The sequence below is a fragment of the Lagenorhynchus albirostris genome, chromosome 12 (genome assembly GCF_949774975.1).
Source record: "Lagenorhynchus albirostris chromosome 12, mLagAlb1.1, whole genome shotgun sequence".
In the NCBI taxonomy this organism is placed as follows: Eukaryota; Metazoa; Chordata; class Mammalia; order Artiodactyla; family Delphinidae; genus Lagenorhynchus; species Lagenorhynchus albirostris.
Genome location: NC_083106.1, coordinates 3561657 through 3588218, shown reverse-complemented (window position 1 = coordinate 3588218; position 26562 = coordinate 3561657). Strand labels below are relative to the sequence as shown.

The following is a 26562-nucleotide window of genomic DNA, read 5'->3' as shown; positions in this document are numbered from 1 at the left end:
GTCCTTGTCCTAAAGAGCTTTTAATCTTGTAACATAGATTATCACAACGCAAGGGGAAACGAGGGCCGTGCAAATGGAGAGGATCAGTTATGAACTAAGTCGTTCAGCCAATAAATACTTTTTGTGCAACTACTGCTGTGCTTTGCACATGAATACTATTAAAAATCTCAGACTACTGTGTCTCTATTCCTACTAACATTTTATATAATATAAATATTATATAATATTATACTATATATTTTGTGAGTTTTGATTACTCACAAAAACAAATATCACATTGCAAAAATACATCCCAAATCTCAAATAACAATACCAAACGCACAAGAAATACACAGTAAAAGTTTGCAAAATAACCTTGTAACAGAGTCTTATATATTTCGGCTATGAATATAGGTGTTATTGGTTCAGAGCATTTTTCTAAAATGTTACATATGTGTTAATACCATAATAAAACTCAGATGCCAGTAATGGAATGCCTCGAAATACTTTTGAAAGTGCCTATGCAAGCTGCACTTGACAGTGGACTGTGCTTGCAGTGAGTCAAACCAGAAACACAGGGTCTGCCTGGCGCACCAAAGGCTGGACCAGGCACCCCTGGGCAGCCCCATGCCACCAAACAGTCTGAGCCATGGCCGCCACAGCTCAGGAATCTATACCTAGCAACTCCATCCCTGCACTTTGAGAGTCATCTTAAAAACTATCTAAAATAGTCACATAAAACTTCTGCTCTCATTTTCTTCTACTGCAGATTGTGTGTGAAAAAGGCATAGACTGTCCCTGACATCCCAGCCCACAGTGAGGAAAGACCTTCTATACCAAACAGTAAGTCTAGAAATGCCATTCAGAAAATAGGATGCCACAAACCAAAACCAAAACAATTAAATTATATGATTTTATGCCTAAATGTCACCATATTGGCAATATTCCCAACTGGTAATAACCACATATCGAAACAAAATACAAAATGAGCTTTAAGGTACTTAATTATGATACATCTATTAAGTTGTTTGTAACATAATAGTTTATCTTTTTAAAGAAGCTTATAACATTCTCTTATCTAGAGCACCTATATCTAAATTTAGATACTTACATTATTACACTCTCCAAGGAAATACAGTGCAAATCCATCAGCTTTCGTGGCTGCCAAAGTAATAAAAAAGGAAGAAACTAATCTCAATGGAAGAATATAACATGCGTGAATTCTCTAAGGTGAGACCTCAAATATGAGTCTTTTGAATGGATTTGTTAGCAAAATTAACGGTCATGCAGTAAACTGAACAAAATAATTTATGGCTTTACTGAATCACATAATTAGAATATTAGCTATTGCAATTTTTAAGATGTGACACCCTCAAATGCATACAGCAATGTACTATGTAATAATACATCTGTCAAAATGTGCATATCAGAACTATTAGAAAATATTTTTTAAATTTGAGACTTACATTTAATTTTTAAAGTATTTAAAACTAGACAAAGGGATATTCATAATACTGGATAACCAATAATATAGGCATCAACCAGATAGAATGATGTACATATGCTTACATATCATCAGTGAAGAGAACATAATTTAACTTTATCTTCGGTTTAATTTTTCTACTAGGAGGAATATAAAACGTTTCTTACCAATTTTAATGATGCTACTCAATTCATAGAGGAGTAGTTGGTTGTCTCCTCCTGTATCCAACCGTTGTTCTATATAGCTGTTTAGTTCGTATACAACTCCCTGCATATTTGTATCTTGATACTATGAATAAAAGAAAAGACATAATTAAATATAATAAAATAAAAATTCCTTAGTTTGTAAAAAAATACTATTAATATATATGGCTTTATGTTATGTAATAGCTATTCATTATGCTTTTATAGAGCATGATGTAAATATTATGATCTACTATAAACACAGATTGAAAATTAAAATTGCTACAACTTACTCAGAATTATCTATAGACTCCATGCATGCTTATTTATGCTAAAACATCGAATGTTACAAATTACAATTTTGTTTCTGAAGTTTTATATTGATATATGATGTATCAGGCAACTAGATCAGTAAAAACAGTTCGAAAGTTTGCTAACTGAATGAAACATCCTAATATGCTAGAAAAGCCCCCCCGTGCATCGCACCGGGTGAAACAAAGTTTATTACTCTCCACTCACTTGGGTCCACGTGGCGACCACTCTAGTCTGACCTCAATTCTGTCACTAGAACGAGCTCAGGAGCCGCCGCCGTAGTAGCAGCAGCCCCGCTGCAAGCCCGTGGCCCTAGGCTGCACCGCGGTGCAGGAACAACAGCAGGTGGACAAAGGTCTGGGAAGAAGGTGGAAGCGAAACTGCTATAACCAGCACTGTGTCTTCTTCAAAGGGCTGAAAACAGTCTTCTAGGGAGCTTCCCTGCTACACAGCTTGCCTTCCTAAGCCTCTTCTAACATCAACCATGGCGAACTTTAAAATAAAATAAAATTCTGTGGCTCAAAACACTCTTGGGGTTTTTCCCACTGTACTTAGAACAACAGCCTCCTCCCAGCGTGGCCTTCGCACTGCAAGATGTGGTTATTTTCTGCCTTGGAATCCGTCTCAAGCCACCTCTCTCTGTCTCTCTCTGTCTCTCTCTCTCCCCCCCCCTTTCTCTCTCTCTCTCTCTCTCTCTTTCTCTCTCTCTCTCTTTCTCTTCCTCTCTCTCTCTCTCTTTGTCTCTCTCTCTGTCTCTCTCTGTCTCTCTCTCTCTGTCTCTGTCTCTGTCTCTCTCGCCCTCTCTCTCTCTCTCTCCCTCTCAGCAGGCCTATTGCTTCCTGTTACTGTTGAGCGCTGTACTCAGTAAACACCTGTGAAATGAATAAAGAATGGCTGAACCAGTCAGTCAATCATTCCACAGACATGCGCAGCCAATCCTGACAACCTACTATACGTAGGAACACTTCTAGAAACAAAAGATGCTAGAGCATGAACAAAATAAAGTTCCAGTCCTCAAGGAACTTACATTCCCGTTGGAAGAGAATAAGTAATCTACACGGTGTGAAGGAAGGCAGTGGTCACGGTGCAGAAAGGAGAGCTGGGACGGCTGACAGTAAATGCCTTTGGAGGGAGAGGGCTACCTTTTAAATAGGATGGTCAGGGAAGGGAAGGTTCAGTGACATGAGATATGGGGACAGACTCCAATGAAACTTAGAACCCGTAAGGGCTGAAGTCTGCCCATCATCCACCACCTCTCTTGGCTTCTGACCTATTACCCAGAAAATCAAGTATCAAGGATGACTTGTCAAGAGATGAATACACACCGAAGGGAATGGATTAGATTTAGCTGAGGTATAGAAACCTCGGAAACAAAGGAGAATGGCATAGGCTGGTGCTATTCGCAGGTGCTGGAACACGCTAGAATAAAGACGATGGTGGAAGGCAAATGTATATGGGTGCAAAAAGCACAAGTACTGGCTTCAGTGCGCCAGTGCTTGCTTGGCTAAACCCTATTCCCCAAAATGGCTGACATTAAATGAAGCTGAAAACCAGAACTTCCCTGGTATATATTCCAACCTTGGCAACACTGGAATGCTAGAGTGGATTTGTCCTGTACGATCCGTTTACCCATCCCCTAGCTACATCCCTTGGGCACTCCCTTCATCAAGGCCATGAAAAATGCATCCCGAGGCCACACCCGCCTGGCCTGTGTGAAGAGCTCTGCGGTGTGGGCCTCGGATGACTAGGGGCACCACCGCCCTCCCACAGGGTCCCCTGCTTCACTGAGAAGATGGGATCTTGGCGTCGAGGGGACAAGAGGCAGCACATCATCTCCAGAGATAAGGTACTGTTAGCAAAACGGACAAAACGGAAGCTGCTATCAGAATGACCTGGCCAGCAGAGCTCTTCGACATTGGATCAAGCACTCGATCAGTGTTCCTGGAACTGAAATAGACAGGGCGACCTACTATTTTTCCATTTGTCTGGAGAGAGAAGTTCTGGGTTAAGCGAACAAAAATCGGACTTAGTTACCATGGCAGGAAGTCAGGTACCTCCATGAATTCCAGACTTGAGCCACTTCACAGAACTTCTTGAATAAAGCCAGGGGAGACCAGGTCCCCTTGAGGAAGGATTTTGATTCACAGCCCCAACTTTACAGTGCTTCTTCCTACATTCCCCAAAGAGGTCTGCTGTCTTTAAGCTGGGTAACTGTGCACTGGGCGAAGGGGAAATTAGCAGAGTGATAGTGAAAAGGTGCATAAGAATCAAGAACACTTGAAATTCCGATGCCTACAAAACGTGACGGCATTGTGTGGGGTCGCAAAAGCTTTTGTTGTTTCTTATCATCTGTAAAAAGATCCTATTTGAGCTATTGCAAGTTTTGAAGAACTCCAGAGAAAATATTCTACTCTAATATACCCTTTCTTCCTTACTGCTCATCAGAACCACTCATTCTATAACCCCCCCACCCCAAAGTCCCGGGAAAGAGCTTATCTGAGACTGAAGCCAAGAGATAGAGACTGAGTCATAATGACAGACTTTGAACCCCTAGACCCAGCCATGCAAAAGCCATCAAGCCTAAAATTCTATCCCTAGGCATTTCTTTTTCATGAATCAATCCATTCTTCGAATATACCCTCTTTTTGGTGGGGAAGGGATACTTTAGCTAGTTTTAAGGTGGGTGTTTAGTCACTCAATAGAGGAGTCCCTATAAAAATGATATACAGACTGACCCTTTTCTCTGACAATGTAATTCTGAGAATAGGCCCTTTAAAATGACCAGAATGCAGCGCTGACATTAATGACCAGCTGTTCTCCATCTCTTTTGGACAGGAAATGGGTTGTCACACACAAGTGAGAACAAGAAGACATTTGGGGTTATGGACAGTTTATCATGAGATTTCCTTTCAAGTCTCTGGGCTTCATTTTTTTCTTTTGTGTAACAAGAAGATTGAAATATATTGTCTTTAAAATACCTTTCAACAGTAACCTTCTGTGATGATCTATGACCTCGATTTTGTTGTTGTTTATATTAAACTTCAAATTCTAATCTTGAACCTAACAGATGGGTCAGTACACCCTGTTTGCTTTGATAAGCAATGACAATTGCATAAATCTCATAAGAGAAAAATGTTTAATTATGATTACTAAACTATACAAATGTAATATTACCTCTAAAATATTAAAGACGTACCTCCATAGTTAGTGGATCATTCAAACCATAATATATTGAAAATTTTAAATTATATATAAATGTGAATAACAGGAATAATTATTATTTGGTTCTTAGCCTTATGGCCATCTTGCTGGTCATGAGCCCTAACACGAGAGGGAAGGAAGACGCAACAAGTGGAGATGAACATCCAAAAACGCACTTCTCTTACGGAAACAACATGATGAAGAAAGTTTACTAAGGGATCAATTCCATTCAGTTGAATAAACTTTCAATTCTATGTCTTGACTAATAGAAAATTACGATAGTATATTAATGAAGTTGTTAAGAACTTGTGTTTGCACAGCATTTTTAACGTCACAAAGTCCTTTCACCACTGCCTTTATTAAAAGAACCCATGTAAAGTATATACTGAGTATCACTGAGACATTCCTCAATCAAGCTGAGTTAGAACTCTAAGGTACGATGAGTTGGGCGGTATAAACCTTAGAATCGAACTGGACATGGCCAACCTCATTTTCTGCTCCACGCTGGTTTTCATGCAGTACTTGCTTTTCATTAGAGCAACCACTAAAACAATGGATTTGCAGAGATATGACTTCATTGACAGGACTGTAGTGACCTAACATTAAAACTGGGAACTATGTCAGGTTACTACTGAAACTGTGAGCTCCAGCAAGCTCTGACAGACGGTATTGTTTCCCATGAAACAATGGGATGTCCTAAATCCCATTAGCATGTCCTAAATCATCCCTGTGGGTTTGTTGTGGTGCCTAACGGCATTTGGAACACAGTTTGGGAAGCAGGGGAACGGCCACTCTTTCACCCAGAGGGAAATAGTATTTTATGAGACACAGTGGTAATGAATGGAGAAGTATTAACTCTTGGTTCAGAAAGAAAGCTGAGACCTGGTCTCACCAGAAGAGTAAATGTCCTCAGACTTGCTAAAGTGAATTAGGCGTTTAAACACAGATTGGAAGACCACCACAAGAGTTTAGAGGCAATTCAAGAACGGAATGGGAGAGAGAACAAGATGAAGTCTGTGATGCCTGCTGGCCCCAAGAGCCCATGACTCCGTGAGGGGTTACTGACATATCTCGAAGCACTGTAACAAACACACTAGGAAACAGAGTGACATGGGTGTTAAGTTGGATAAATACTTAAAAGCATGCAAAATGAGCTCTTAGTTTCCAGTATGAAGCTCAATGTTTGAATAATATCTTCTCATCATCATTCTTTAGATTTTTCCTGTTTCTTTTTTAAATTTACCTTTTTTTTAAAAAAATAACTTTTTGTTTTGATGTAATTTCAAACCTACAGAAAACTACAAGACTAGTACATGAAACTCCTGCATACCAACAATTATTTACATTTTGTCATATTTGCTTTATCCTCTTGGTAAATTCTTTCCCTTCCTTCCTTCCTCCCTCCTTCCTTCTCCTTCTCCTCCTTCTTTTTCTCCTTCTCCTTCTTCTTCCTCTCTCTTGCTCCGTCTTTTCTATCTATCTATACACACACACATATATACACATAACAGTAATAAATATTATTTTCTGAATATTTGAGAACAAGTTGGTATGCTCCTTTTACCCAAACCTTCAGTATATACTTCCTAAGAAAAAGAATATTAAGAGAATACACTGAATTTGTACACTGAATGTGAGAGACATAGTTACAATGCAGTTATCATAATCAGAAAAATTAACATTGCTACAACAATATTAGCTAATTAAAAATTCACATTCATAGAGAACAAACATGTGGACACCAAGGGGGGAAATTGGGGGTGGGGGGTGGGATGAACTGGGAGATTTGGATTGACGTGTATACACTAATATGTATAAAATACATGACTAATAAGAAACTGGTGTATAAAAAATTAATTAATTAAATTAAAATTTAAAAAATTCACATTCAAATTTCATACCTTGTCCCAATAATGTCTTTATAATTATCCCCCGCTCAGTGGTCCAGGTTTGAACTCCAGATCATATATGGCATCTAGCTGTCGTGTCTTTTTGGTATACTTTAATGTGGAACAATTCCACAGCCTTTCTGTGTTCAAGCCTTTCTTGTACTTGATGTTTTTGAAGAATATGGGCCAATTTTGATTTGTCTGGTATTTTCTCAAGATTAGATTCAGGTTCTGTGTTTTTGGCAACAATACAATGAGGTGATGAAGCTAGAATACTATCAACCATCCTACATTTGCTATTTGGCATTCTACTGGGAAGAAGAGCTTTCTGTTTTCCCTCATTCATTCATTTACATGAGACTGGACTCACAGATGCTTATTTTATTCAACATGTGTAATTAAGATTAATTAATACTGTTATACATGCATTTTAATGCTCAAATTGTCCCAGATTTGACCAATGGGAAGCCCTTTAAGATATCTCCTGTGCCCTTTTGACAAATTTTCATGATGCTTTCAAGACTTTCTTACTTTCTCATCAAATATTTTGCTAGCGCTTGAACCAGCCACTTCTGTCTCTTAAAAGAAGTCCTAGATCCTTTTAGTGGCAAATGACATTTAAAATCTAAGAGCTGGAGCTATATGTGTCCACTGCTGTCATTGCTTCTAGGCTTCTTATCAACACAAATATAATATATATATGAGAGGGCCTTACATAAATATATATATACATATATACAAATATGTAATTCTTTACTTATTTATTTATAAATACATGTAGAGTAAAAGATTAAAAACTATGAGTTCTTACTGATACTTTCAATTTCAACCAAACACCACAGTGTACACATTCTAATAGTCCCCATTTCTATATCTGTAATTCCTTACCCAACAATGAAATATCTTACTGGCAATGACTATAACATATTTACATATTTTCTCAAGCCTAGAACATATGGAAGTAGTTTCGGAATTGTTAAGCCATGTCACTGAAAATAGCAAACCTACTAACTAGTTGTCAATATGTTTTAGATTTTTAGGTAAATGTAAGAAATACTAAAATATACAAAAATGAAATGTACAATTCATTAAGTTTTGACAAACAGATACATTCTTGTAACATATACACTAATTAAGACACACAAAATCACCATACAGGAATTAGTTGCATTTCTTTTCACAGACTATCTGAAAAAGCAATTAAAATAACAATCTCATTTACAATAGCATGAAAAAGAATAAAATACTTAAGAATAAATTTAACCAAGGTGGTAAAAGATGTGTATGCTAAAAATTATAAAACACTGATGAATGAAATACAAGAAAGCACAAATAAATGAAAAGATACCCCCATACTCGTGAATTTGAAGAATTAATATTGTTAAAATAGTGGTATCCAAAGTGATCTACAGATTCAAGCAATCCTTATCAAAATTCCAGTGGCATTTTTCCTAGAAATAGAATAAACAATCCTAAGATTGTATGGAACCATAAGAGGCCCTGAATAGCAAAAGCAATCTTGAGAAAGAAGAAAAAAGGTGGAAGCATCACACGTCCTGGTTTCAAACTATATTATAAAGCTATAGTAATCAAAACAGTATGGTACTGTCATAAAAACAGACACTTACGAAGTGGAACAGAATAGAGAGCCCAGAAATAAACCCATGCATATAAGGTCAACTACTCTTTAACAAGGGCAACAAGAATACACAGCATTGAAAGGATAGTCACTTCAATAAATGTTGATGGGAAAACTGGATATTCATCTACAAGAGAATGAAATTGGACCCTTATCATATGCCATACACAAAAATCAACTAGAAATAAAGACTTAAATGTAAGACCTGAATACTGTATTGCATACCTGAAATATGCTAAGAGTAGATCTTCAGCATTCTCACCACACACAAAAAAAGAAAAAAGTAATTATGTGAGTGATGACTGTATTAATTAACTTTATTGTGGTAATCATGTTACAACATATATCAAATCATCACCCTGTATACTTTAGACATATACTATTATTATTTGTCAAAAAAAGAAAAGGAAAATAATTTTTAAAATAAATGTAATTTTTAAAATAAATAATAAACATCTCAGCAATAATAATAAAGGTATAGAACATTTCATCTTTCTATAAAGTCCCTCCCATGGTCCTTCTTAAGTAACCATCTTCCCACTAGAGTGGTGCCTGTTTTAAGAATTTTATGGAAATGGAATCACATAACATGAACTATTTTGAATCTTGTTTTATTTGTTCAACATAGTATTATTGATATTCATCCATGTTGGTGTGTGTTCTGGTAGCTTGTTCCTTTCTATTTCTGGTAGCATCTGTGGTATAAATATACCACAAATTGTTTATCTGTTCTACTATTGTTGGATATCTGGGATGTTTTTGTTTCCAGCTTTGGAATGTTGGGAATAAAGCTGTTATGAACATTCTTGCAGAAGTCATTTTGTGAACACAGGTTTTCAATTATATTAGAATAAAGTCCACATGTAACAAACCAACAGCTAACATCATACTCAATGATGAAAAGCTGAAAGCATTTCCTCTAAGATCAGGAACAAGACAAGGATGTCCACTCTCGCCACTTTTATTCAACATGCTTTTGGAAGTCCTAACCACAGCAGTCAGAGAAGAAAAAGAAATAAAAGGAATACAAATTGAAAAGGAAAAAGTAAAACTGTCACTGTTTGCAGATGACATGATACTATACGTAGAAAACCCTAAAGACACCATCAGAAAAGTACTAGAGCTCATCGATGAATTTGGTAAAGTTGCAGGATACAAAATTAACATACAGAAATCTGTTGCATTTCTATACACTAACAACGAACTATCAGAAAGAGAAATTAAGGAAACAATCTCATTTACCACCACATCAAAAAGAATAAAATACCTAGGAATAAACCTATCTAAGAAGGCAAAAGACCTGTACTTGGAAAACTATAAGACACTGATGAAAGAAATTTAAGAAGACACAGACATTTGGAAAGATAAACAGTGTTCTTGGATTGGAAGAATCAATAATGTTAAAATGACATACGTCCCAAGGCAATCTACAGATTCAGTGCAATCCCTATCAAAATACCAATGGCATTTTTCACAGAACTAGAACAAATAGTTTAAAAATTTGTATGGAAACACAAAAGACCTCGAATAGACAAGACAATCTTGAGAAAAAGAACAGGGCTGGAGGAGTAATGTTTCCCCACTTCAGACTACACTACAAAGCCACAGTAATCAAAACAGTATGATACCGGCACAAAAACAGACACAAAGATCAATGAAACAGAATAGAGAGCCCAGAAATGAACCCACACTTATATGGGTAATTAATCTATGACAAAGGAGGCAAGAATATACAATGGAGCAAAGATAGTCTCTTCAGTAAGTGGTGTTAGGAAAACTGGACAGCTACATGTAAAAGGATGAAATCAGAACATTCTCTAACACTATACACAAAAATAAACTCAAAATGGATTAAAGACCTAAATGTAAGACCAGATACCAGAAAACACCTAGAGGAAAACATAGGCAGAACACTCTGACATAAATCACAGCAATATTTTTTGTATCTCTTAGAGCAAAGGAAACAAAGGCAAAAATAAATAAATGGGACCTAATTAAACTTGAAAGCCTTTGCACAGCAAAGGATATCATTGACAAAACAAAAAGACAACTTACTGAATGGGAGAAGATATTTTCAAATGATATGACTGATAAGGGGTTAACATCCAACATACATAAACAGCTCATACAACTCAACATGAAAAAAAACAACTGATTAAAAATTGGGCAGAAGAAGTGAACAGACACTTTTCTAAAGAGGAAATGCAGATGGCCAAGAGGCACATGAAAAGATGCTCAACATCACTAATCATCAGGAAAATGCAAATCAAAACCACGGTGAGATATTACCTCACACTTATCAGAATGGCTATCATCAAAAATCACAAATAACAAATGTTGTTGAAAAGCGAACTCTTGTGCACTGCTGGTGGGAATGTAAATTGGTGCAGCCACTGTGGAAAACAGTATGGAGGTTTCTCAAAAAACTAAAAAGAAACCTACCTTATGACTCAGCAATTCCATTCCTGGGTATACATCCAAAAAAAACCAAAAACACTAATTCAAAAAGATACATGTACCCCAATGTTCATAGCAGCAATATTTACAATTGCCAAGATATCGAAGCAACCTAAATGTCCATCAACAGATGAATGGATAAAGAAGATGTGTTATATATATACAATGGAGTACTACTCAGCGGTAAAAAAGAAGTGAATTTTCCCATTTGCAGCAACATGGATGGACTTGGAGAGCATTATGTTAAGTGAAATAAGAAATAGAAAGACAAATACTGTATGATATCATATGTGGAATATAAAAGATACAACTAGTGAATAAAATGAAAAAGAAGCAGACTCACAGATATAGAGTACAAATTAATGGTCACCAGTGGGGAGAGGGAAGTGGGGAAGGGCAATACAGGGGTAGAGGATTAAGAGGTACAAGCTATTATATTACATATAAAATAAGCTACAAGAATATGTTGTACAACATGGAGAATATAGCCAATATTTTATAATAACTATAAATGAAGTATCACCTTTAAAAATTGTTAATCACTAAACTGTATACCTGTAACTTATATAATATTGCATAGCAACTATACTTCAATAAAAAATAAAATTTTTAAAAAGTAACACTTAATTCTCAGAAAAAAATAGAAACAAAATTATACTAGGCAAATACATGACAGGGATATTCCTAGGTCAAAAAGTAAATGCATGTTTAACTTGACAAGAAAGTGGCAAACATTTTTCAATGTTATATATTAAAGATCAAGTTATCAAAATGATTTGAGTATTTTAGAGGAAAATAAGTTATAAATATAGGTCATTTACTTCACACAAACACCATAGGCAGAAGAATTCTAACTACTCTAAGGATGAGCAATCGCAATGAACAGTTAAGAAAACCTGTGGCCTCAAGGGCATCGTGGGAGAAAAAGAGAACAGGGCTAGGAAAGAGGGTGCTACTGACCCTTTTGCAAATGCTTATTTTAAAAGTCCTCGACAGCAAGCAAGGGATTAGTAGATATTCATCCTGAGCCCATCCTAACACTAAGAGGAAGCTGCCTCGCTTGTCCTGCCACATAACTGAGTGCAGAGGGAAGGCTACACGTGGCGCTAGTTCAGAGGAAGCGTCTTACGAAAAGCTGCAAAGGATGGAGAAAACAGGCAGGAGAGCAACGAGCAGGACATGAGGACAGAATGATCACAGCTTACACTTACGAAAGACAGTAAATTCACGTTAAAAGCGGCGAAAGCAAGCAGGCTGAGAGTCTATAAATGAGGGAGGCATTCTTTTGAAAACACATCATCAGCTCAACACAGGGACAGAAATAATAAAAACTAATATTCCTAAAGAACACTTAAGTTTTCAAAGGACTATTATTAACTAATTTAATTTAGGGCAAAAAGGTCCATGAGATGAAAGGGCTTTTCATAATAAAAGTTTAATTTAGGAAGAATGACTCCAGGAGATAAAACAGTTTCAAATCACTCAAGATAAAATAGTTTCAAATAACTCAAGTAAAATAGATTCAAATCACTTAAGACCGCTAATAGAAAACAAATTAAGTTATCAGGAGAAGATGAATAAAGAGAAGGTTAGAGAAACAAAAGATGTATCTAAGGGCTTTACCTAGTAGGTATACTTCTGAATGTCAGTAAGTCAATAAGTCCTTTTAAACAAATATTTATTCACCAACGTGTCAAGCACTATTGTAAGTATCAGATAAGGCTCTCACGCTCAAGGAATTTAAATTCCAGTGAGGAGAAAGTGATAAACAAGAAAATATCAGCTTGTGATAACATCTACGGCAAAAATGAAACATATTTATGACTTTGTTGCCACCTTTAATGTAATAAACTGTGATCTAGGAGAAACTGGATTTTATGCACAACTACTCTTTGGCTGGATCATTACTATTTTCGTTTTTCATTCAATAAGGAAATGTGCACAAAACAATGGCCTTTAATTAGCCTTTGGTTCTGTGGCCAAGACCAAACTCTACTAAGATCAAACAGCTTAATACTGTTTCTCCATTGTTAACACTTTTCAGCATCTATATTCTAAAATAAAGTTGTGGTTGCCAAGAAGGGTCTTAAAAAACAGGTAATAATTTAAAATCTTGTGAAAGAAGAATGTGTTCAGTTCCCATTTTTTAAAAGAATTATCATAATGGTTTGATATTGTTTTTAATCACCACCGTCATGATTAATAGGATCTGTATTCTTCTATACATCACTCATATCATTTTATTATCACTGATCAGGAACAAACTTTAATAGACAGATGATTGGTATGTTTAATTTATTGTTAAGATTATGGGTTTCATCCTTAGTACAAGCAAACAAAAATCACTATCTTTGACCACCGTTTTCCAGTATGTAAATAGAATGAAATATTTTCGTAGAGCAGATGGCTGCATTCAGTTACATAGGGAAATATTTTGCAACTAGTTCTCTCAGGAAACCGAGGTGCTTAGAACTGATACTCCACACGGGTTTCTATGGCTATAGTTAATAACTAGCGGCAAAGCCTGTGAAATGAAATTTAGCTAAAACAAACAATGCCATGCTTTTCTTTTGGGTTTCCACAAAACTCAAGTTGGAGTGCCTGAAGCTATTTTGACCTGTGTGATATGGAAAACACAGACCCTGCTTGCAGGCTTCCAGCCAGTATTCCTCAGGAAAGTGGGTGATTTTCCATCAGGGTGAGAAATACTTGTTGCGCTCTTTGATATTTAAAATCCAAAATGCCAGAATTTCACTTTCCCTGATAGGAATGCTACATCTCTGCCAGCTCTGGCTTCTCCGTCCTACAGATATGCTGATAATCAATGGGACGGTGACCTGCCTGTCCTCTAGGGCCTTGTTTCTAAGTATCATATTCAACTGTCCAAACCCCACCTCTTAGCCAAATCCTGATTAAAGTAAATTATATACAGGGAGATTTTAGAAGACATGCTTTCTGTCTGCTTCTCCACACATTCTAACTTCTGTCCTTGGGCCACAGCACATGAGCCCCGTGATTATCAGCTGGAGGCGGGGTACAGGTAACATGAAACATTACTCCAGATAATTCTGCCATGTGTCTACCTACTCTCGCTGTTTGTATATCACCTTCACTTACTGAACAGCGAACCACATTTTAATAGTATGTCTCTGAAACTTACTAAAGATGGATGTAAGATTATATAAACAGATTTGTACTTTTATGAAATTTAGTAATGACAATAAAAACTTTGCCCTTAAGAATAATTGATTGGTATCCTTCCCTAAGACATGTAAAAATAAATAAAGGAAACCTTATTTAAATTGGAATCAGTTAAGGGCAGAAGGGGGAACTCTCATGCAGACCCCAAACAGGAAGAGACTACCTTGCATCTCCAACTGGGAGAAGGCTGCTTACTACCTAACTACCCAGTAGAAGAAAAGAAAATCTTCACCCCGCCCAGGCACAGCCCAGCCAACAAGAGACTGTCACAACTCAGCCAATGAAAAGACACTACACTCTGAACTCCCAGTTTCCTCCAGTGGACTCCTTGCTTATTAAGAGCCCCTCCAAACTTCCCCTTTTCCTCTGTAAAAGACCATTCCTCTTCTTTGTCTGGACTTGCTTACAGTCTTTGCTATAACATTCTTATCCCAAATTGCAATTCTCTGCTACTCCTGAAAAAAACATATCTTGCTGGTAAAATAACTGTCTTTTATTTTTAAGGTCAACTTTACACAAGTGAAGCAACCTACTTTGGTTCAGTTTCACATAACTGGAAGTTAACAGCCTGCTTATTCATAGAAAAGTACTGACTATTCCAATTTTTATTTCTCCTCTTCTGTTTCGTCCCCTATTTTGTTTCTTTGGTTATATTTGTTTTCTGATAACCAATTAAAAATTCTTTTTAAGACTGATATAGTATAAAAAGAAATTGAAAGTGAGTAAATGGGAATTAGTTGCGAAGGAAAAGACTTGTTGTGTACTGGGGAGGCTGCCGAAGGTGGGTGAGGCCCCTTGAGCACTCAAGGGCTGTGCGGCAGCCAACCTGCCCCCTGTCCCAGATCATCACGCTTTCTCTCTCGACTGTATTATTTCCGTTAGTATATTTCTGTTGTCATTTATCCCATTTTTTTTTATCCCATTTTTAAAAAGACAAACCAACATTTTAAAAAGAAAATATCTCGGGGGTGGAGAGTGGAAAGTGGTCAAAAGATACAAACATTCAGTTATAAAATAAGTAAGTTCTGGGGATATAATGCACAGCATCGTGACTGTAATTAATAAGACTGTATTGGATATTTGAAACTTGCTAAAGGGAGTAAATCTTAACAGTTCTCACCGCAAGGAAAAAGACATTTGTAACTATGTGTGGTGGTGGATGTTAACTAGACCCATTGTGAGGATAATTTCACACTATGCACATATATTGAATCATTATGTTGTATACCTGAAACTAACGAAAGATTATGTGTCAATTATATCTCAAGAAAAATATCTCAGCTCCCTATTTAGCTACCACCCTATTTCTCTTCTCTCTTTTAAGGCAAGACTCTGTAAAACAATTGTCTGTATTTGCTGCCTACAATTTCTCTTCTTCCTCTCCCTCTCCCTCCCTCTCCTTCTCCCTCTCCCTCTTTCTCTCTCTCTCTCTCTCTCTTTCTCTCTCTCTCTCTCTCTCTCTCAAACTCAACCTAATATCTCCAGTGAAACAGCTCTTACTTAAGTCACCAATGACTCCACTTTGCCAAATCCAGTTGTCAACTCTCAGGCTTCATTACCCTTGAAATACAGGCAGCATTTAACACACCGGTGATCATTCTCTCTGTCTTGACATAATTTCTCCTCCTTGCCAGGATGCACACAGCCCTGGTCCTCCTCTTGCCCCTTGGACACCTCTTTTCAGTCTCTGTAGGTCCTCCTCCCATCTCAGGCTTCTAAATGTTCTGTGCCGGGGCTGGCCTTTGGTTTTTATCCTCTTCTCAAACCACAGGCACTTCCTAGGTGATCTCATCTAGCCTCACCACTCCACATACCACCCTACATGCTGATGATTCTCAACTCGCCCATGTTACTAAGACTTCTCAGAGTTCTATCTCTAATCCAGATCATTTCCCTATACTCCAGACTTAAATATCCAGCCAACTACTTAACATCTCTATTTAGAAATGTACTAGTATCTCAGACTTAGCACATCTAAGACTAAGCACCCAGTAGTGGCCTCTGTTTCCCCCTCCTCCACACACACCTTGACCTGCCCCTCTGGCAAACACTCGCATCTAAGTAATAGCAACTCACACTTCCATCTGTTCAGGCAAAACCTCGATGCGATCATTGCTCTTTTTTGTCTCTTTTTATACCAGACGTCTGATTAATCGGCAGTTCTTGTTCACTCTACTTTCCAAATATACGTAGAATTCAGTCTACCAAATCCAAACACTTCTCCCCACCTCCATCCTCATCAGCCGGGGACAAGCCATCTTCATCTCTCACCAGGATGACCGCACTAGCCTCTACCTGCCACCACCCTTGGCAATGAAAGTCCTGCCGAATTTATTAAGATTTCTGCACTTACGTTTGCGCTAGTAAAACTGGTCAATACTTTTTCTATTTTGTATAATGCTCTAATTTTTGTTTTAGGAATAAAATTCGGTCTTGAGTGAGATAAGTTATTTTCTTAGCTTTGGAAATACATACTTTATATTATGTAGGAATTTTCTCCTTTTTTATGTTTGGTGGAATTATCCAGTAAAAGCTTTTGGGTATCGCGCCATTTTAGGGGGTCTTTTAATAACTTTTCAGTTTTTTTTGGTTGGTTAACAATATATTTAGGTTTCTTAACTCTTTTTCAATCAATTTTAATAATTTATAATTTCCTTAAAATTTCCCATTACATCTAATTTTTCAAATGCATTAGTATCTACTATTCCTTATTAAATTAGTAATAATCGCCCTGTTGCCTGTACTATAGTTATCTTTCCTTTCGCATTCCTTAATATTTGTTATTTTCTTATTTCTTGAATAGACTGCCAAACACAGCCTATTTTATTGATCTATTTAAGAAAATACCTTTTTCATTATTAATCAAGCCTGTATTTTAAATTGTGGGCCATTAATTTCTTTTCATTAATTCCCTCTGCTTTTAAAAAGTTTATTTTTGGTGTTCTAGAAATGAATATAAGAATATAAATTTTCATCCTATTGCACACCTTAGGTTTGGTAGATTTTGTCCCCATTTTACATTTGAGCCTTTTAAAAGTTATTTTTTTAAAAGGTCACCCAGATGAAGAGTGGCAAAGTAGAAATTCAAATCTAAGTGTGATTTACACTATACCAGAGAAGTTCTTTTGAATGTATCACACGCAAAAGACATAGAGATGCAATTCACACAAAAAGAAACATAGTTAACATATGGCAATATGTTTATTTGCTTTAAAAAATATTAAAATAATGGCATGCCATTTACACAAGAAGAGATATAATTGCTAATCAAATTGGGTTAAAATGAAACCTTAAATTGGAACAATAATTTGATAAACCAACTTAACAATGTATATTAATTGTCATAAAATATTTGTGTCCTTTGACCAAGTAGCCTTGAATCAGTGTTTTTCCTCAGGACATATTTCATAAGGCTAAAACTGCTATATAAAAATTAGAATATAATGAAACATATCTACAGCATTTTGAGCGACAAAGACAGTCCCCACGAATTCTAGACCTGGCTAAGCTTCTCATATTCTAGCACTCAGGACCCAAACACTCTTCTTATCTTGTTTTCTCTCTCTTTTCCTGTCAGAAGCTGGAACCACTTAACAACAACAACAACAATAATAGTCAAATAAAAGATTAACTTCGCTGACTAGATGAAAACAAATGACACAGATATGACAGCCACCACATCCCTCTAGACCCCCTCCTGCCTCAACCTCTCTGACCAGGGCTCTTTCCTGCACTCATTCAGTTCTGGCCCAGATGGCCTCCTTCTGTAACGTGAACCTTCCTGCCTCTGGGCCCTTTCACTTGCTGTGCCATCTGCCTGGAGTGCTCTTCCCGCAGTTCTCAGCATGGTTCCCTCCTTCACCTCCCATAATATTTCCTCAATTACCCTGGTAAGCCATCCCTGGCTGCACACTCACACCCCTAGCACCACATCCTCTGTCCTGGCTTTGTCTCTACAGTTAAGACCACTCCTAATCCACCATCACTCTCTATCAGCTCATTCTGCTTTATTCTTCTATGTACTTATCATAATATTTATCACTGCCTGATATATAAAAATTAAAAAAAAAAACTTGCAACTGTCTCCACCACCACCTTCCATACTATGATAACTGGAATACTGTTTTGCACTGTATCCCTAAAACCTAGAACAGTGCCTGGCATATAAATGCCCAAGAAATATTTGTCTATGGAATGGCAGGTAAGGAGGAAGACACGGAGAGAGGGAGGGATGGAAGGAGAAAGAGAGGAAGAAAGAGGGGACGGAGAAAGGGCTTCAGACTTATAGATCTGACTTGACTTCATGGAAAAAACATCTTCCATTTCTGGATCAATAACCAGAAATGTCCTATAGTTTCTTGGAAAAGCTAATTCTCCCTAAACCCTATTACAGATACATAGTGTCCGAGGGCTACCTGGCCTACCTCGTCTTATCAGGGTCAAGCCACAATTGGTCTATAATGTCATGGCATTGCCTCCACCTTCTAAAAAATATATTAATAATGCATACTTTGTCCAGAGAATGTCAACCCAGACCCTAAGGAGGCCCATGGGAAAAAAAATTATTTTAAGTGAGTGTGTCTCACTGGGAAAGACAGAACACAATCCCTCCAATTAAAGAGCTCTGTATGGAGTAGGGGGTATAGCCTTTTTGGAGCTGCTACAAAAGTCAAAACAATACTAGTCGATGGCAGTTAAAGAGAGGTTGTTTGGCGCTAAGTGAGAAAGTATGTCACAATAACCGGAACTGCCTGGAGGGGTAAGAATCTGCGTCACTCAAGAGCATGCTTTTGACAATGGATGTGCCCTGTGGCCAGTCACCAGTTACCAAAAGTTTGCACTAGTATTTCTAAATCTTAATTTTAACTTAAAACATTGGTATACTATTTTATAATGCAAATTCTATGTATCAGAACTGACCAAGATCTGGGGTATATTCAGAAAAAAAAAAAAAAAAAAAAAAAACCAACTTTTAAAGATCCTGGCAACTGATACTATTCTAGGTTATCTGTTCATATAATTATCATTTCTCACCTGCAATTGCATTTTCTCCAAATTTGGTATAAAGTAAAAGAATTTTATAAAATAATAGCAAAGAAAAAATGACTATGTATAGTTTATCATCATTTCTAATGGGCTTAAAGATAGTGTGTGGTATTGTCTGCATCTCTTCTCTCTTCACCCGGAAGAAGGCACTGGCATAGTAAGAAGTAGGTGGCAATCTGAATCCAAGATGTCTTGTGGCGGTATTTTGCATAACTAAAATATATAGAAATGCATTCAATTAAAAAGTCTACTCCTTGTCTATATAGCTGTTCTCCCCAAATAGAGCCTGGCTTATAATTGAAAGAGTGAGCTGCAGTAACAAAATCAGTTATGACAGACAGTATGGTACACAATCTTTAAACTGGGGGACCCTGGAGGCGAAGGGCGAGTTCCACCAAACAGGTGGATAGAGTTAATATATTGAAATAAGCAAGGTATCAGAAGGGCAGCTCTGGTCTTTGCCGTGAGCAGAACAGGGTGTAAGGAAAACACGGGGTTGGTTGAAACCGCCTTTTTGGGCATCTCTTTTCCCACTTCTCTCAAAAACAACAATGTCTAAAATCTTCTGAAGGCTATAAAGGTTAAATTGAGGTCAGGGTTTTCCTATAAACTAAAGTTATTCTAAAACAAGAATATTGATGAGTAAGTTGTAGGTTTTTTTCCTACTGTCCTGGTTTTATAGACACCTGGTACTATCTCAGAGATCTGAGATAGTAGCTTTGCCAATATCGACACCCCAGTATCTTAAGACGGCCCAGGTCCACTTGTGAGAATATTCTTTTATCCTCAAACATGGCTTTTCAGCCATTTCTGCTGCTCTCAGTAGCTGTAAAATTCCAGGCTGATCCCTCTGTCCCCTGGTATACCTCGAAGCACTCAGTCTTGGGAACTTTCCAGGTGTGAATCCTGTAAATGTGAAGTTAATAGTGCATGTACCCAGGAAAACCCTGAGACTTACAGAACCCTTAAGAGTCTGTTAGGCTGCTAGGGACAGAAGAAATTCGGCCCAGTCTCCAACAACGGTCCTTGTCATTTTAAAGATTCCTTTCTACAGATAATCAAAAATAAAGGAATAGATCTATATATGTGATCCTGATAACAGTGCTTCAGTTTATATCTTATGATAAAGAGTGATCTCTTACATAAGGTTGCATCAGATACAATTCTGATTATTTTCAACACTGAATCCACATTTTAAGATCTTTATCTGTAAACAGGATATATAGTTGATTCTTTTTCATATGTAATTACAGAATTATAATTTTGTAGCATTAAACATGGCATGCTAAAATGCTCTCGATACTCATTTCCCATAAGCTTTTAAATTTAAGTCTCATAACATTAACACTAAGTATTTCTCTTGAACGTGAGGACGACGCATTTAGTATTTCTAAAAGTACCGAAGAACATCACGTCTTCAGCTCACGAGTAGTCACCTTTTGTTCTCCCAGAAAGAAGGTGCATGAACTTAAAGGCAGGGTTAGCCCGGTAGCACACGTGCAAAGCCACTGAGCAGGGGACGGTGAGGAAGCGGCCTGAGCAGACCGTCGCCACATGGGAACTCGGTGTCAGTGCTGCCTTATCTTATGGTTTTTCAAGAGAAGCCAGAAATCCAATCTTAATATGCACTCTCTCAACATCTAAATGTTGGCAACAAATTCAGAAAACTCCATAAGCATGGGCAGGCCAAATGGAACGCATCTGTTAGCTGTATTCAGTTTGAGGCCTCCAATTTCACACCTCTCTCCTCACTGGCTTTACTCCATACTGATGAGTGATACGCTGGAGAGGGCACTCACTTTTTGTAATTATTCTTCTAACACTTAAACACGTTAGAGCACTGAAAATATACAAAAGAATTTATTTCCTATATTGTGGTATCAAAAATGATATTCACGTTACTTACCCTGCTGACTTCCTTAGGAGATGATTCATCTGGGGGATGGAGAAGGAAGGGAGAAAAAATACAATTAGAAAGTCTGAGTAGTTTCTGAAATACAGAACATGTCTTTCACGCTCAATAAACTAGAAGGCTATTTGCAATGCCTCCGCTTGTGAAATCTAGGAATTTGGTTTTAAAACTCTATAAAAGTTAAACAGTAAGTTTAGAGCTAGATGTATGTATTAATTTTGGAGGGAAATGAAATAACACAACAGTTTGCCAGTCATTTTCAAGAGTACCTTTTTAGAGATTCTAAAATGGTAGTACCTGCAAATATGGCTACACTGTGGTTTATCAAATACACATACCTAGAAAGGGTTTGTAATATTTGCAATATTCTAAATGACACAACCCACGTGAATATCTCAAATGGTCATGGACACTTGTGCTGTGAGGGTTATTTCCAGCATTTCTAATTTGCTGAAATAAGACATGTGCCTACATGGCTCCCTGGTTAAGGCGTGAAACACACCTATTAATAGTGCTGCTTTGTCCATGGGTCCCAGGAGTTGGCGGGGGCGGGGGGGTTGTACCAGCACGTCAGCATTCTCTACTAGTAAAATCAGACTCGTGGACTGACCTGGTCTAGCTGAGGCCCTCTGAAGGGCTCTCCCCACGAATCTGGCTACAGGGCAAGAATATGCCTGTGTCCACCAGCAGGGTACAAGAAACAAACTGTCCAAGACTCCACTTTAGGTCCACTGGTTAAGAGTATCCCATGCCCAGTAACTGGCTCTGACCCAGAGAAAAGGTGTTGATATGGCCCTTCCAGAGGAAGGGTGACTGGAGCTGGGCCTCTGCAGACCGCTCACAGGGAGGCAGCCTTTAATTTCATGCTGTTGCTATCTTGTGCCTTGTTTAGCAACCAAACCCTCTCTGACTACCACCACCAGCACACACTTAACACAGCAGATTTCTAATGTATTCTACATAAAAGCACAGCCTAACCTATCTCAACACTGACAAAGTTCACAAGCCCAGACAGGGCTGGGATTCTTCTTTCTCCTCCAATATTCTTATTAACTAAACCACTGAGTCCTTTTGTTTCCTCTTTTTCCTTATCTTTCTCAGATTTACTGCTTACCATCCATTTCCACAAATAACATTAAGTCTAGTTCCAAATCACCTATCAACCAGTAACCTTTAAGCTGATCCCTGAATCCAATATCTGCCCTGGCAATCATGCCTACACACACAATCACACACACACACACACACACACACACACACACACACACACACACACACTCCCCCACCCAGTTTATCTTTCAAAAATATCGCATCTATCATGCCCCTTGGACGCTTCATAATTTAAGTAAATTAGACTTCAAAACTTGCTGCATGTTGCCTTTACCTGGGAACCTTTTCAAAATTAGCAAGCTTGGGACTATCAGATAGTAAGCGTTCAATAAGCAGTTCCTATTTTTTTGTATTACTGTATTAATACATACTTGCTTATACATTTTTCTTATAATTGTTCCATAACAGTTTGAGCATTGCCTCTGATTTCCCTAAGAATGTAACCATGTTATAGGAAAAACATTTATTTTATCTTATACACTGAAGTCACATCATAGAAACATTTTCATTTATTCTTTAACTCCTAACCTCTTATTCTTTTCTAAACCTCTCTGAAGATGGGACTCTTTGATTTAATCATCATGACAAATTTATTAACAGATTATAAAGTTGTAGAGGCATATATGTTTTAAATTGTTTTTAATTTTTATCTAAGAAATTCAATGAACAGGGTTGAAAATTCAAGGTTGATTAAAACATGCAAAGGAAAGCAGCAGCTGTGTGAACAAGTTTACTGTGGGACTGAATGGAGTTTTCAAGCTGTGACCCTCTGGCCCCTTCCACTCTCCAGTCATCAGTATGATCTGAAAGTTAGTTAAAGGAAGAAGAGCTCGAATGTCCAGACATCTGTACATAAACGTCCCCTTTGCTTTTTCCTTTAGTTTTGCTTAGTGCTTCTCAAACTTGAGTGTGCATAAGAAACTCTATTGATAAGTATTTATAAAAACCAATTTTTTTCTTGCTTTATGGACAAAGTATTTGAAAGAAAAATGCTACCTATAACTTATTTCTGGATTTTTCACCTTATGTACAGATTTAGAAATAAATCATCTATCTCTTCCTCCAACTTAGAAGCCAAACAATTTTTGTTAAATGAATATCAAGTCCATTATATTTAGGGAACATGGTCTTTTCGCTGAGGAAATTAATGGGTCCAGTGAATTTGTTAGGATAAGGGAAGCTTCCTTCCTATTTCCTATACTTGGAATTTTCATTTTGTCGAACTCTCTTGCCCAAGGCAAGTTTCAGCAAGTTGCACACAATCCATTCACTTTCTCGTCCACAATGGAGAGGACAGGATGACCGCATGGCAGAGGTGGCACAGCTAGTGGCTCAGAGCGTGCACTGTGGTCAGAAGCCCACATGGCCAGTCACTTGCTGTCTTACTTTTTGGCAAGGTGTCTGACTTCTTTTGCCACCTTATAAGCCTGAAGTGAGACAACATCCTATCAATATAATTTGATACTGAAAAATATTTTTTTCCACAAAAACATTTTCAGTGTAAGGTTAAGAGACCACAACTTAGAATGACTCCTAAGAACCCACAACTCTGGAACGTCTCTGTACACTTCCAACACGTACTCCCAGCAAAACTGTCTGACTGGCATTTCACATGGTTCAGGAATGAAGCTCACTTAAAAGCGAAGGGACAGGCAATCATGGAAAAGAAGGGAATTGCCACGGATGGGAGATTTTGAGTCCTTCATGAGCATCAGATTAGCAACAAAAATGTGAGCAACAGCAGACACTAATTTTTGTGTGGCTTTAGGGTTCTGTAAACATTTTTTTATTCAAGAAATGTGTACTACGGATCCATTATGTGCCAGGCATTTAATTAACCCTGTTCTCAAGAAGCTTAAATTCTAGTGGGAAGAATAAACAAGAAAAAATTTTAAATAATTTCAGAAAGGGAATATTGATGCTTGTTAAAGAGAAATTTATTTTTTTTAAAAAAAAGAAACCGTCTTCAATGTAAGCATCATTTTAATAATTTTTTAAAGCCTTAGGAAGAATAGCTCATGCAACAAAAAATCCCCTGGAGGATTTCTTAGTAAGTACACCTTTCAGCAAGTACTTAATTTGGAAAATTTTATAAATCCTTATAACTGTGCACACATTTGTACATTGTTTTTTGTGATCAATTTTGATATTTCTTAATATGAAATGGGATTTCAGGAATGAATCCAAATTTATAAGCAGAACTTAAAGGGATTTACATTATGATGACTGATTTAAAGTTCTGTGTCTGCTTCTAATATTCGTCTTTACTCTGGGGTTTAGCCTTGAAGTAAGAGCTCCAGAAATACAGAGTAGACAAAAATTCCACTGAAACTCATATTCTTTAGAATCAATAAGAAATTATTAAATTTTCTTACTATTTGAGGCATAAAAACTATAGACAAAAGTGAATACCATTAAAGAAAAACAAAATGTGATAAAGAAAAATAACAAATAGAATAACAAAATAAGTTTAATAAATTATTATAGATCTAAAAAAGATCCACTTAAAACCAAGCATTAAAGAGTTTTGATTGAGTCTTATGATCCTTAAGTAATTTTATTCTTTGTTGATCTTTTAAAATCTTCCTACTGAAAAAGAATATATATTTTTTTACAATAAAGAAAACAGATTCAACATAATCCAAGACTGCAGCTGCTAAAAATGATGATGAATGTTTATGTTTATTTATTGACATGAAAAATTGTTCATGATTTGGTTAAGTTAAAATATATGTATATGTATTTAATCTATAAGTGTATGTAAACACATACACATTTTATAAATTATATACATAGACACACAAATTGGTTTCAATTACAAATTATGTTTTCTTCAGTATATCATGTTACAAGTCTGAAATGAAAACAATTATGGTCGTGTATAATTTATACATGTATAAACGTGTTTTAATATTGTTAAAAAGAAAACTTTTTAGATCGATTATCATTTCCTTGAAGTACAATATAAGTTATTTTGACTAAATCTTCCACGGTTAAGTTCTCGGCTTTCAGTGCTCATCCTGTAGTATAAGAAGAGAAGTCTAAGAAGTCACGCGTTGATACTATGTATCCAGAGAGGAGAAACAGGGACCACAGGATAGAGAACTTGGGGATCATTGCAAAGATGTCACTGCACCTCAGTCCTTCAAGATTATCCATCTCACTTTGCCTTGCAGTCTCTGCAGATAATGTAAATGGAGCATACTTGTCTTCTCCTTGTGGGAAATACGTATTTCCCATGAACATTAATAAACCAGCCATCGTTTATACAAACCTCCATCTCTTAGGAGCTGGTGCGGCTCCATTCAGCCTTCTCCAGCCATTTCTGGTACAGCTATGGAGCTTGTCTAGAGACAGCCATGTGTCTTCTAACAATGCAATCTTAACGACTCAATCCACAAATATCTATCAGATGTCTAATACGGCCAGATACTGAATAAATGTCTCAGTTGGCTCAATCGTACCAAAGGGGAGGACTTAAATTCCATGGCTTTGAGAGCAAACAAAAAGGCAGCCTTTGGCCCTAGCTGGTGGCAGAAGCCACCTTGTAGCCATGAGAGGAGTCAACCCCAAACAATAACCCAGCAAGGGCAACAGAGGAGAAGGGGAGGCGGGCACAGAGCATTGGGCAGAAGGAGAGGGCAGCTGGGGGAGAGGAAAGAGAGAAAAGCCGGATCTCTGGAGACATTTCTAACCAATTTAATCAGCCAGCCTTGAAGACTGCCTTACCTAAAAGCTTCTTCATATGTGAGACAGTTTATTTCCCTATTGATTAAGCCAATTTTACCAGGTGAAACAGAAAGCCCTCAAAAGGAAATGAGGAAAGGAAATGAAGGAAATGTAATAAAATGTTAATAGGATATTACTTTTATATCATTAAATCAATACATCATTATTTAAAATAAAATCTTCAGAAAGCTCTCCGATTCCTACCAAAAATAAACGAATCCCTTTGCTTAGGATTCAAGTCCTCACAATTTGGTTCTATTTTTCCAACTGGAATCTGTAACAGCAGGACTCAACTGGTCTTACTAGAGCCCCAAATACGCTTTGCTCACTCTTAACCCAAAATCTTCATACCTTCCAACAACAAGTATTTTTTGAGCACCTGCTCAATAACTAAGTTCCTGGCACTATCCTCGGTGCCTACA

At 37.2% G+C, this 26562-nt stretch overlaps 1 protein-coding gene across 1 annotated transcript in view; it reads right to left on the bottom strand.

Moving 5' to 3' along the window:
- The window catches only part of PDE10A (phosphodiesterase 10A), a 580174-nt gene that overhangs the window by 89757 nt on the left and 463855 nt on the right, over nt 1–26562 (bottom strand). The window contains 3 exon segments of the mRNA XM_060167479.1: nt 1091–1140; nt 1630–1750; nt 21296–21324. Coding sequence (XP_060023462.1) covers nt 1091–1140; nt 1630–1750; nt 21296–21324 — 200 coding nt within the window.